Genomic DNA, 12,881 nt, shown 5'->3' on the forward strand with positions numbered 1-12,881 from the left:
AAAACAATTTACCAATTCAGCGTTTTTCCCCAAAATAATAAGACTGTATTCCAAAGTTGGTAAGATAAGAAAAATCAAGTTAACACTTAGGAATCTAGCCTAATATTCTTCCCAAATCCAGGGCCTGGCTCTGGCATGTCGATCTTAGTTTTGACCAGCATCTACCAGCTATAGTGTTTATTCATACATAGGCCCTCATATTCTATCCCCAAGTATCAATTTTACTCTCTAAGCTCCTGATTTTTCTTCCTAAAGCCCAGGGTTCTCTTTAAGCTCCTCATACTCCTCCACATTCTCCAGTTTCCAATCTCAAGTTATTGATTGATATATATCTTCACTCTGCTTGGTTTCCTGACATCAATAACACAGGGGAGTTGTGCAGTCCACAACATTTCCTAAAGCATTTCAGAAAATCTTTGCTCTTTAGCTTGCAGACAGGTTCTCTTGTTTCTCTATAGACTAGCTCAATAAGGTGAACTGTGAGGAGGAAAACAAAATGCCAAGTGCTAAAGACCTAATAAACAAAAGGGCAATAAAAGCAATCATAGGTAGGTCCTTGAATTTAGAAAGTCCTTTCCAGAACAATCCCAAATGATATCTTCGTTAGTACAAATGAACAGAGTTTGAAAACTAACTTATTTTAATTGCTATAATAAAATAAAATTCGTATCAGGAAAAGTAAAATTTCATAGCATCTTCTGGAATCTTATTTAGCCACAGTAGAATCACTTTTTAAAGAGCTACTGTGACTGTAATCAACCATTTTAGAGAATGAGATGTTTACTGCAAACTGGTCTTCTTGTACCTCACTGCCAAAATTCTTTTTCATAAAAATTTTATTCCCATAAATATTAACAGTTAATTCAGTTAAATAGGAAAACAAGCAACTGAATTCTTAATTTTTATTTACTCCCAGCTCCAAGAATTAAAATAATTAACATAAGGAAAAAAAAAAAAAAAAGAGAGAGAGAACCACCCTGCCAACTTAGGCTCTGTAAAGGCATTTTAAAAATAAATCACTGAATTGAAAAATTCTCAGTAATAGACCTTGAATCCATCTTTGGTATAAATCAAGACCCCAAAATGCAATTGGCAGCTCTTGATTATTGATTCACTCTGTGCACCAAAGAAATGCCTAGTTTGCTCCTAATTCTACCTTATTCATCTGGATATGCTCATTCTTAACTATTTCTCAGAAATATATTGAGAATTCATTATAGAATAAAACAAAACCAAAAAACCTTTAGCTGGAACAGTTTATAGAAGAACTGAATATTCATTATATTTTGTAAAAGGAGAGGGACCAAACATCAGGCTAGCACTTCTAAATAACTCACATGTGTTCTACGTTTAAACAGTCAGTGGCATACAAATAAAACAGTAAGTAATTTTTTGTTATTGTTCCTTTTACTTACATGAAATCTCTGATCCACCTCATAGTTGACCTGTTTCCTAAAATCCTTGTAAGTCAAAGACAGAAAGAAAGGGAAAACAGCAAAAGCTGTCAATTAGTAATAAAATTAAAAGTGCATTGAATAAAAGGTGACGAGTTAAACTAATGTTTTTTCCTTTAATTAAATTTATAGGAAAAAGAGTTGATTCTTTTATAATTCTACAAGTAAGCATATGATTGTAATCTCATTTTTTATTTTTAATTGCTTTAGCAAGCAGTATAAGAAGTATTACCAAAGTAGAATTCACATGTCAATACCTTTTGTGCAACCAGGAAAGTAAGACGCCGGATTCCGTGCTCAACCAGGGTAGCTTTCTATGAACAAACACATAAAACAGTAGATAGATGAGATCTCCATTCATCCAAAATTTTACCTCATTCAGTCCTCTTAATAAGTCTTTGAGTGGACTAAGCACCATACTTTGGATACCTGTATGTTAGCTCAGAACCTCCAAACTCACAAATAAACAAATCTCAATCTGTTTTGTAGAACTAAGTCTTATGGAATAGGTTTTATATTAATCTAGGCAAAACTGAAAGAGAACTCTGTGGAGAAGAAAGGGTCGTATGAGCTCATTTCAGTTCTCTCTCAGGACTGATTCATATCAAAGTAGATCTTAACACAACTTCTGCTTAGAGAAATCCAAGCGGGGGCATGTATTCAAATGTGAAGATGAATATTGACGCAGAAGCTAAATGTAATGAGGCAGAGGGAAAAGAACTATCTACAAAAACAGAAAATAAAGGTACTAAATTGTTACATAGATGACAGACATAACCTACCATTAGATATAACATTCGTAGAATGTAACTTAGCAAATCTTAAATTTTTCAATTCTTCTAAAATATTTTCCATATTTTATAAGGAGTGATTAAAAAAAAAGGTTTTCTTTAAAAATTGTTCAAAGCAAAGCCTGACAGTACCTTAAATTTAATGATTAACTATTTGTATCTTCACTTGGAATAGATAAGCAGTATATTAAAAGTCAACAGAGACCAACAGTTTCAAGACAGCCCCTTGAATAAGCCTTGGGTCTTTGGACCTAAGTCTTCCTCTATCCTGTACTGTTCACTTACTTCAAAAGGCAGAGGCAAAGAAACATATTAATGAATTTAGTAAAAATAAAGGTCACTAACAAAGAGGGACTACATGGCAACAAGCAGAAAGGCAATCACCAGTTGAACGACCTGAGAGGATAAATGAATAGCACAAATAGAAAATAAAAAAAGAATGTTTCACAAACTAAATCCAGACTTCAGTTTGACAACATTCCTTATTATAACTCTAACCAAGAGATATGTTCCAAAGACAATTCTTAACAATTTCTTGTTAAGTTCTAACAATTAAATTAGAAATTAAATTTAACTCTTGGTACAAATTTTTAAAATTCAAATTGGCTTCCTTATAATTGAGTATGTTCCTGGGCCATTTTCTTCTATTTTTCTCTCTGCTATGGCTAAGTAATAACCTTAATTTTATTAACTGCATAAACAAAAGGTAACAGGGAAAATTAATTTCCTATAATTGAGTTCTAATAAAGATTTCTTAGATCAAGTATAAATAATTTTTGGTTTAACCACATTTTAAAATTACTTGTACTGTCATCATACCTGTTAGTGTAAGTAACCAAATATTGACACTGCAATAAGAAAAAACTATGTTAAAAGGAGGAGAGCGGATCTTGGTTTCCAGTGTGCCAGCACAGAAACATTTCTTTTGACACCAACACACACAACAATTCCACTACAGCCAAGTCCTTCAAAGAAAAATCATCAACAGCTATGCTCTGGCAAGGAAAGAAAATAACTTTAATAATGCCATGATTTAAAATCAAAATTGTTATTGCTTTTAAAATTCCACAAGTGGCTGACAATAACAGCAGAGCAACAGGATTCTGATTACATTGTAATAATGCGGGTCTCACAGCAAGTCCACAGCTATTACCCAGCGATTAGGCGTCAGCACCTGGAGAAACTCCATTTACACTGACTGCTTCAATCTCCTCCACAAGTCATTTACAAATATATGATCCTAATTTCTATGAGGGAAAAAAAGACATGCTGGGACTAGAAGATTATTTGAACAATTTGGATCAACCTATTTGATAGCTTAATATGTGCTTTAAAACACACACACACACACACAACTTTTTCTAAACTGCCAGAAAAATGATCATGAAGTGCAAAAACCAAACTAGTTATCATTCAGCTTTTTCTTAAAATCTCCTTTTCTCTCTGTCCCCCCAAAAACAAGTAGGTAAATACCCTTGCATAGGTAGAGTACCTGATACGGTTTACACCTTCTTGAGTCTTGGCCAGTCTGTGCAGTCTACCATTACTTCCTTTTTTATAGAAAGACACTAGGTTTCTGTGTGCCTCAGTTTACAAGTCCAGTAAAAGAAAAAAAATTTCTTGTCACCCATTTATGTCACATATATTTGTAGTGAAAATGAAGAAACTACCTTTTTTTTTTTTTTTTTAATTGTGATTTGGGTGAAGATTTACAGAGCAAATTCACTTTCCATACAGCAGTTCACATAGAAACTACCTCTTTAAGTCAATACACGATATACAACATTTAGAACTAAAGATGATAAAAAGCCTAAAGTTGCTCTCCAATTATAGAGAAGGGGAAAAAAAATCAAATATGGGTAACTGGTAGCTCAAAACCCAGGAAGAAACTTTCATACATTATTTCATAAAGCACAGCAGACACCCACAACATTAGAACTCTTCAGCCAAGGTTTCTCTGGTCACTGGCCTCAGGTTAATTAAATGTGATCCCTAGTCAAGGACAAGAAGGAAGGTAAATTTCTCTTCTGAAAGAAAAATATCCAGCCATTTCCTCTACTTGGACTTTTTCCTCATGTTGGCCACTGCAATGTTATTGTTAGTTTAAGTGCCGTGAGGGTATCACGGAGTAAATGCTAATGCTCATCTTAATCACAGAGCTACTACTTCCTCTGGGTATCTATCTTTAGCCTTACATGATACGAATGTCTATGGCACCAACTGTTTATACTGAATACAATTTTTTAAAAAATTATTGAGTTCTTTGTTTATAATAAGCACTATGGGCTAGGTAGTAGCCCTAGTGGCCCAGTAGTTAGGCCCCTGGCTGCTAACTGAAAGGTGAGTCATCCAAACTCACTCGCTGGGAAAGATGTGGCAATCTGCTTCTGTAAAGATTAACCAACCAAACCTGTCGCTGTGGAGTTGATTCTGACTCAGCAACCCTACAGGGCAAAGTAGGACTCCCACAAAGGCATTCCAAGGCTGTAATCTTTATGGATGCAGACTGACCTATCTTTTTTCTACAGAGCAGCTTGTAGGTTCAAACCACCAATCTCTTGGTGAGCAACCGAGTGCTTAGCCGCTGCACCACCAGAGCTCCTTTCTGGAAAGAGTATAGCCTTGGAAATGCTGTGGGGCAGTACTACTCTGACCTATAGGGTTTCCATGAATTGAAATCAACTCTATGGCACATAATCATAAAACAACAGGCTAGGTGCTTTTTTAAAGACAGACACAGATTTCACCATTAGGGCAGTTTAAGAGAGGTACTTCAGTATCCATCACATTTCACAATGAAATGTAATTGTAGATTATCATTTTATACATGTTTCTCAACTACACTATCAACATCTTCAGGGCTAAAAATGTATCCCTGACTAAAGCATCTGTACCCCTTAAAGCTGCAGCCAAAAGCCTTAAATTTTAGTCTTCGCTCTATGATCCAGCAGCTGGTGACCAAGGGGCCTTGATCTCGCTGAGCTTGAGCTTTTCCCCACGTGTAAAAACTGGAATAAGACTAAGTTGCCCCACGGGACTGTGGTAAAATGCATATAAAAATTTTCCCATGGAAGTTCTTTGTAAATCAAAGGTATTATTAAGTAATTCTTTTGTAAGTGTGTGCTAACTGATTAGGAATTCAAGGAAGAAAAATGCATTTTAGTTAGGACTACAGAAATCAAGACAAGCAGGACTTAGAAAGAAGAAAACATTCCAGGTCAGAGAGAGTAGAAGCAAGGAAATAAACAAGGTAGATGAGACAAGAAAGACCTGAGTCTTTCCATGGAACAGTGAAGGCTAGATTATGGTGGCCTATTAAATAGTAAGGTAAGCTGGTATCCTGAAGGTAAGACAGACTCTTTCTTGAGTGGGAGAATGACACATTAAGGGAGCATTTTGGCCATTTAATTTTGTGCTAGAAGAGGAGTGAACTGTTGAGAGAGAGAGAGAGAGAGAGGACTAACAGACCTTGGTGAGTGACCAGACACAAACAAACATATAGATTGACTAGAGCTCTGGGAGAGATTTAGGAACACAATTTCTCTTAAAACATTTTATATATTTGAGGTCTTTACTTCTTGACAGAAAAAGATATTCACTGTATGTTATTAAATTACTCTGAAATTTTATCCCTACATGTAGAACTCTATAAAAGACATAGCCATTATCAGTGATAGGCCTTACAAGTAGCAATTGATAAGAGATAAATATGACACACAGCTAGCAGGAAAGAGGCCGCCACCAGTTTCCACCCAGTCAAGGCCTTACATTTTGCTGGGTAAACTCTCTGAACATAGCTGCCAGTCTGTCATCCTCAATGTCACAGTCAGTCTTGATGGCCACATTCAGAATGTGAATTGGTTCATCCCTGGGGACCTGTAACCCAAGAACACAAGACAAAGAGATTATGAGGCTGGCTAATACAGAGGCAGGGAAAAGTTTAGTACTTGGTAAAATACCTGAAAAAGAGATAGATACCATATAGTGTTTCAGTTTGCCCATTAGTAGGAAGAAGCAAATTGAAATTACCACCCAACAACCATAACAGAAATAAGTTAACTTTTAAAAGATAAGGCAGCAAAGCCAAGTGTTACAAGTGGCCCCAAATCCTGACTTGACATGAAGTTATAGATCATGGTGTCCTAACTTTTTCACCAATAAAATCGAAATGAAACCATTGACCACATCTCTCTTCACAGAGAGTGAAGAAAAATGAGTAAATTAAGCCACCTGAACATATTCTCCTTACAATTTATCGAACAATGGAAGTATCAAACCACATGGAAAATAACCTAGTAAGGGAAGAACAGAACAGTTTGTTTATGGAAAAATGAAAAGGTTGAATTTAATAAAGGACAAAGTTTGATAAAAATGTCTATTATTTTCTGCAATCTAAAGTCCACTGTTTCCTGAACACTATGATAGTACCACTATTTCAAAAACATCACATTACAGGGTAAGAAATCAAGAACTAAAGCTCAACTCTTAAAAAGAAACATTCAGAGACCCAATGGCAGCAGCTACAACAGACATGGTTGAGCTCATTCTACACCACAGTTTCTAAGATTAACACAGTTTTTCCCTGTTGTTGTTGTTGTTTAGTTAGAATTTATATCCCCTAATTTGCAAATAATACTTTGATGAGGCATACAAAATTAAATGATACACAGAAGGGAAGAAGATGAATTCTTCCCTATTATGCTACAAAATCAGAAAGCTTGTAGGTATACAGAACAAGAACCTTATCTGAATAAACTAATTTCCTAAAGGGAAAACTATACCTTGTCTTCATCATATAGAGATGTGTGACCTGCCTCTGGGAATGTGGGGCTTTGGGGTGGGGAGTCACAGAAACAGCCCATCACTTCTTCAAAGATCCTAAAAAATACCAGAGAAACACCCACCATGAAAACCCCAAGCGGCAGAAAACTAACACTGCTATTTCAACTCAGTCTAAAAGAATAATTTATCCTACCCTGTGGCTGAAAAGCCAACTGAATAGAATCACCAGTGGCTAGAGGTGACATGCAGAATTTCACCAAGTGGCAGAAATTAGGAGAATGGATTGTTTAATCTTTAATAAACCATATATATTTTTCTTAAAAAAAAAAAAAAAAGAAATGATTTAAAGCATTTTTTGTTTGTTTGCTTTCATGTGTAAGATATGAGCACTGCTGTCATCATTGCTCTTAAAGTAACAGAAAGAGCCTGGTACTGGAGCAGTGACAGACCAATGTAATTACCCCTCCCCCTAGGGTACTGCATCAGTATACATCAAGAGATAGATGCTGAATGCATTTAATCAAAAGATGTATCGTCTCTGGTGGGGCTTACTCTAGTGTTGTGTTTAATTTCTCCTGACATTTCACTCATCACAGAGCAGACAGCTTCTTCTGTTAGCTCCTAGGAAAAGATGTTTTTCGTTTGTTTCTTTTTTTCTGAATAGGCTCACACTATAGTAGAGGGTTTTAGATTCTGAATTGGAGCCAGAAATGATAGGACACATACTCTCAAGGGCATATATAGCAAAGGTGACATGTCCTCAGTTGGCTCATGGCTACTCTGAGAAGCTTTATTTGAGAAAGCTGAGACCTCAAAACAGAGATACTCATAGTTCCCCTTGTCTTGACAGTTCTGCATTGTCTTACCTGACAAAGTCTTCAAAAGTCCGAAAAGAGACCATCCCGCCCATCCGCTGACATGGTGGCGTGAATGAGTTGTCCAAGAGCACATCACTGACGCTAGCTACATGAGTCATGCCATAGTGGTTGAGGTTGGATGAGAAGGACATTCTAAATGGTAATTGAACCAAGTTCATTAGACAAGGAGGGCAGAAGCAAGGGTTGTAAAAGTAGTAGTAGGGAAAAGGAGTTAAGGTCAGGTTGCAGAGCAGATTTGGTTTTTCACCCACTATGGATAAGGCTGTCTTGCTAGAGTCATGTTAACCTTTTCATTTTATTTTCTCCACATAAACTATCTTTTCATCATCCAAATATTCCAAATAAAAATGCAAAGACTGTCAAGAATTTCCTGGCAATTTTACTACAATGGCATTATGACATGTCTAATGAATGAATAGCACATAAGGGGTTAAAAACCATCCTGCATCTTCCCTTTCCCTCTAACAGTCTCTTCTTAAAAGGAAGTAAGCAAGCCAAATGAGTTACAACTCTGCAATATTTAAAGGCATTTTTCTCTAGGCATCATAATTAAGTATTCAGATATAGATACAAAACATCAACTCTAGTTAAGTCATTTGGAATGGTTTAGTAAACAATTACTAATATTTTTCAAAAACCCACTACGGCTCAGGAACATAATAGGTTGACAGAAATGGTAATTATCAGGATTGTAGCTCCTCCCCTTTTTGAGAAATTTTTCAACCCCTAATTGCAAATTTTCCTTTTTGTATTTAAAAACTTCTATAACAACTTCTACCCTTAATTCCCAACAAGATGCCAAAGGGCAGAGCATGGGTCTCAAAGTATGTGTAAGCGTGACACCCTGTTGCTGAATGAAGATGCTTGAAGAGAACTGATTTGTTCAATGTGAAAACATAATGAATCTGTATATTACTTGATGCACCTCAGCAGTAGGTACTGATAAATAATTCTGTAAATTGTTTCTGATTGCCTAGTCAATTAGGAGAGCCTCTTAGGAAGGACCAAGCTGAAGAACGCCTCCAGAATTTGCCTGATATGTTACCAGCATACTGATCTGAAGTAAGGCAATGGCAACCCAACTTTGGGAAGCTGCCCAAAAATCTCCTTGAAGTGCACCACCTGCAGGGTCACAGGGGGAAGAAAGCCAGCAATGTAGATCTGAGATCCGGGTATGCACTGTACCCTACTGCAAATCAAAATTATTAAAGGCAATGGAATTCTTTATAGGATGGAAATGCTGCTCACACAGACTATAGAGACTGACACTCGGATTTTTCATTCCTTTGGCAAATGAGGACAATGAAAAAGGTACTTCATCTTTTGACAGTACTAGACAATGAAAAGGTAGAGTGGGAGAGGAAACCATTGATACCATGAATGAAACAAACAAATGAAAGACACATCAAGCAAGTCTTACATATGGTGTTCACTAGAAACTGGACTTCAGAGTTGTATTAACTCAGAAATGCTATCTATCATTCTCCTCTTTTCTAGGATCACCAGATATTTTCACTGACAGAGCAAGTTTGTGAGGTGTTTTATGTCTTCTACCTGCCTCGTATAAGACAGGAAAGGTAAGAGGGTTGCAGATAACACAACCCTCTGAATAAGCTAAATAAATGGCTGTATTTGTGGCAAACAGGGGGTTAAATATCTTTTTCACTAAAACTGAACCCCATGGGAAACACCTACTATTTGGTTTCCTTTATAACACTCATGGGCCAGGATAGCCAGAGGCAGGCAGATAAGACCAGATAAAAGCATTGCCTTTCTTCTCCTCATCTAAACTGAATTCTAAAAGCCATGTTCAGTTTTGATTACTTAATATTTTAAAGGGAGAGGGCCAGAATAAATACAAGCCTACATAAATTTCAATGTACAATTGATGATCTACTAAGAGCTTGCCACCAACTTACTCCTCAAGTCCTTTGTGGATTCAATTCCAATCAGAATTGTTATCCTCTCAAACTTGCATTGCGTTGCCTTGCTTGGTCCAGGGTCAGGAGGAACTCAAAATACTAATATATCACTTGTGTTACATTGGCCTGAGACCTCTTCATAGGGTTACACATATCAAAATTCAAATATACTTTTCCAATATTAATCTAATTATAGGTCTAAAACAAAACACTTCAGAAAAATAGCTAACAAACTGATAAAACAAGAGATCAGCTATTTCTGGAATTGCATTCCTCTGAAAGGAGAAACAAATGAGAGAAAGTATATATTGACAAAATTGTGACCAATTTACAGGACAGGTGTAACCTTAGAGGTTTCTTCTCTGAAAGCCCCAATCTAGAAATTGAGAATGCAGCAAGAGAAGGTGTTTCCGGCAAAGCTGCACATCAGGTGGACCAACTGCCTACAAATATAGCAAGATAGGAGCTTTTCCAGACTGAGGCTTTTCAAGTATTGCTTTTTGAACAATTGAAGAAAAGCTGAAGACATGTTTTCAAACAGAGAGAATAATTTAGTGTGTTCACAGGAGAGCTGAGGACTCCCTAAGAGAAGCAAACGACTTATCAAGAGTAGTGTTATTTCTTCCTAGTTTCACTATTCTAAGTTACAATAAAAAGGTGTTTTTAATTGGAAAAGAAACTTAACATACGGTACCTGTTTAGCGTGGGGATGTTCCCTCTGTAATTAAACAACCACAGTTAGTTACTGATAGGTTAGTGAAGGCCATAATAAAAGAATTGTCAGAGTAGATACAGACCAGTCCTGAGGAGCTCCAGCTTGGCAGCTCTGGCATTCAGTAGACATAATTAAGTGCTCATTACCTTTCAACCCCTGGGTGCTTCCACAGAGGCATGCCTCCTGACCTACCTCACTACAGCAGCTGTTGATGGAAATGGTTGAAATGTATTTACCTTTTTTTTTTTTTTAAAGAAAAAAAGCTGTATTACAAAATATAATGCAGAGTAGCAGTAAAATATAGGCTGATGAAAATTCATTTAAGCTGGTATATTACCTTAAGCTTCAACACAAAATATAATTCTTAAGAATATGCTTAGACAAGATTTGAGACTCTTTTTTCTTATTCTATTTTATCTAAAGTGTAATATGGAGAGCCCAGAGAAATTGATTTCATACTCCCTCCCATTCTACTTGTTTTTCAGGATGTGGTAGACTTACAAGGTATCCTCCAAAGAAAATAATTCAGTAAAGTCTCTTTAAACATGATTTTCCTGCCATAAAATAGGGGGGAGGGGGTGGTGGAGAGAGAAGGTACTATGTACCATAGGCACTTACAGAATAAAAAACTAATGCAGTACTGTAATGATAACTGATTCTATAACCAGAGCGACAGAATTTGTTAACATTAATTGATTGATACTTTTTAAATTTAATGCATTTACAGTTAACATGAGCTCTTAAAATTGTTGTAAAATTAAAAACTCTAGGCCTCTCATCAATAAAACCTTACCTCAATTTAGTTAGTCCCAAAATCATGAAAGAGAGACTAGGTTAAAAAGGAGAAAATGCAAGGCAAATCTCCTACAGCCTCTTTGATACCAATAATTCTTTTTTTAAAATTTGACATTAGTCATTTCCTCAAATGAAAGGAAACAAAAAACAACACACAAAAAAACCCCTTGATTTTCAATATTAAAAAGGCAAATTTATACTTACCACCCACAATTTAGGGGTATTTTAAGAGGGTTGGTCGTTGATATCTTAACCTTCTAACATTCTTTTATCAGCATTTAATCATTGTTGGGCTTTTCTGGCACACAGAGGTCTTAATGGGCAGAACCTAGTGGGTGGTGCTGATGATATGTGGGAAGGAGGATAGAGGGAGGAAAATGATGCACTTTCTAAAGCAGTGAAAGGAGCAGAATAGACTGAGCGGCCATATAAATAAAAAGCAGTGACATATCATTGCACACAAACTGTACACCTCATGTGATTTGTGAGTAGCAATGCTCTTTGCATCAAACCTGTATCACAGAGTGAATTCGTAAGGCAGCAAGAGCAACCGCCTAGTGCAGAAACCTGAACCTCTGCTGTTTGGATTTCTTGAGCCTGTCTCTCAGGGGAATGGGTTTCATTTTACAAGAGATTCTTAGTTATAAGGCACTTAGCTCTTATCAACACAGGTTCTGCGGCAGAGGGAGGTGTAGCTAAGCAGAAAACTAACTGCAGAGACTAATGAGAATACAGGAAAATCTTCCTTTTAAGAAATACAGGATTCTAAAGAAAGGGGTCACCTGAACAATTTCCTACATGAACCTCAGTTCAGAGAGAAGATTCCTACAACCAAAGTAATCTCAGGCTCTATCTATCCAAGCTTTTGGACTTTAGAAATCAGTATAATCTCTCTCAACTGTTAACCCATTTCTTAAACTAATAAAATGGTCTAATCCCTCAGGGAGTCTTCACAGGAAGGTAGCCAAGTTTTCAGTAGAAAAGGACCTGAATTGAAAAGAACAAGATGCCAGCCCTTCTCCATGACCAATTCTCAAGCTCTCATAGGGAGCCCCCTGCTGCCCTGTTATAGGAATTTAAACCATCTACACAGTACGGGGTGAAAAATAAAAACTCTCAATATCTCCTGTTTTTAAGGGAATGGTCCTAAATCAATGATATAAAAAGTAAGTTTAGAGCTAGGTTATCATCTTTGGTGGAATAATAAACTTTGGGGTTTTAAGGGAGATGAGCAAGGACAGAAAGGTAAGTTCTGTATTATCAATTAAATACTTAGCCATAATCATAATGATCATTTATATATTCTGTTACTCTATACAGGGGCTATTGTATACTTGAGAATATGAAATATATGGCACATTATGCACTACTGTGATACACAGTAGATCCATAAGCTAGATTCATGGCCTGTACAAAATAAATAACGAAGGAAAAGATTATATATGAGTCAAATATTCCATTTATGTAGCGAAAAATAAAATAAAATCTGCCACATTCCACTGTAAACTCACTGCCATCGAGCTGGATCCAACCCATAGCAACCT

General features: G+C 36.4%; 1 protein-coding gene across 1 annotated transcript in view; it reads right to left on the reverse strand.

Moving 5' to 3' along the window:
• ACACA (acetyl-CoA carboxylase alpha) overlaps positions 1-12,881 on the reverse strand; it is a 260,973-nt gene that overhangs the window by 117,070 nt on the left and 131,022 nt on the right. Inside the window, exons 29-34 of the mRNA XM_007947891.2 lie at positions 10,522-10,545; positions 7,894-8,037; positions 7,027-7,123; positions 6,014-6,121; positions 1,712-1,768; positions 1,416-1,460 (exon numbers count right to left, since the gene is read on the reverse strand). Of these exons, the coding sequence (XP_007946082.2) occupies positions 1,416-1,460; positions 1,712-1,768; positions 6,014-6,121; positions 7,027-7,123; positions 7,894-8,037; positions 10,522-10,545 (475 nt within the window). The remainder of the gene's footprint in view (positions 1-1,415; positions 1,461-1,711; positions 1,769-6,013; positions 6,122-7,026; positions 7,124-7,893; positions 8,038-10,521; positions 10,546-12,881) is intronic.

This window comes from Orycteropus afer, unplaced genomic scaffold (genome assembly GCF_000298275.1).
Source record: "Orycteropus afer afer isolate SDZICR_OR568_19922 unplaced genomic scaffold, OryAfe1.0 scaffold00196, whole genome shotgun sequence".
NCBI lineage: Eukaryota > Metazoa > Chordata > Mammalia > Tubulidentata > Orycteropodidae > Orycteropus > Orycteropus afer.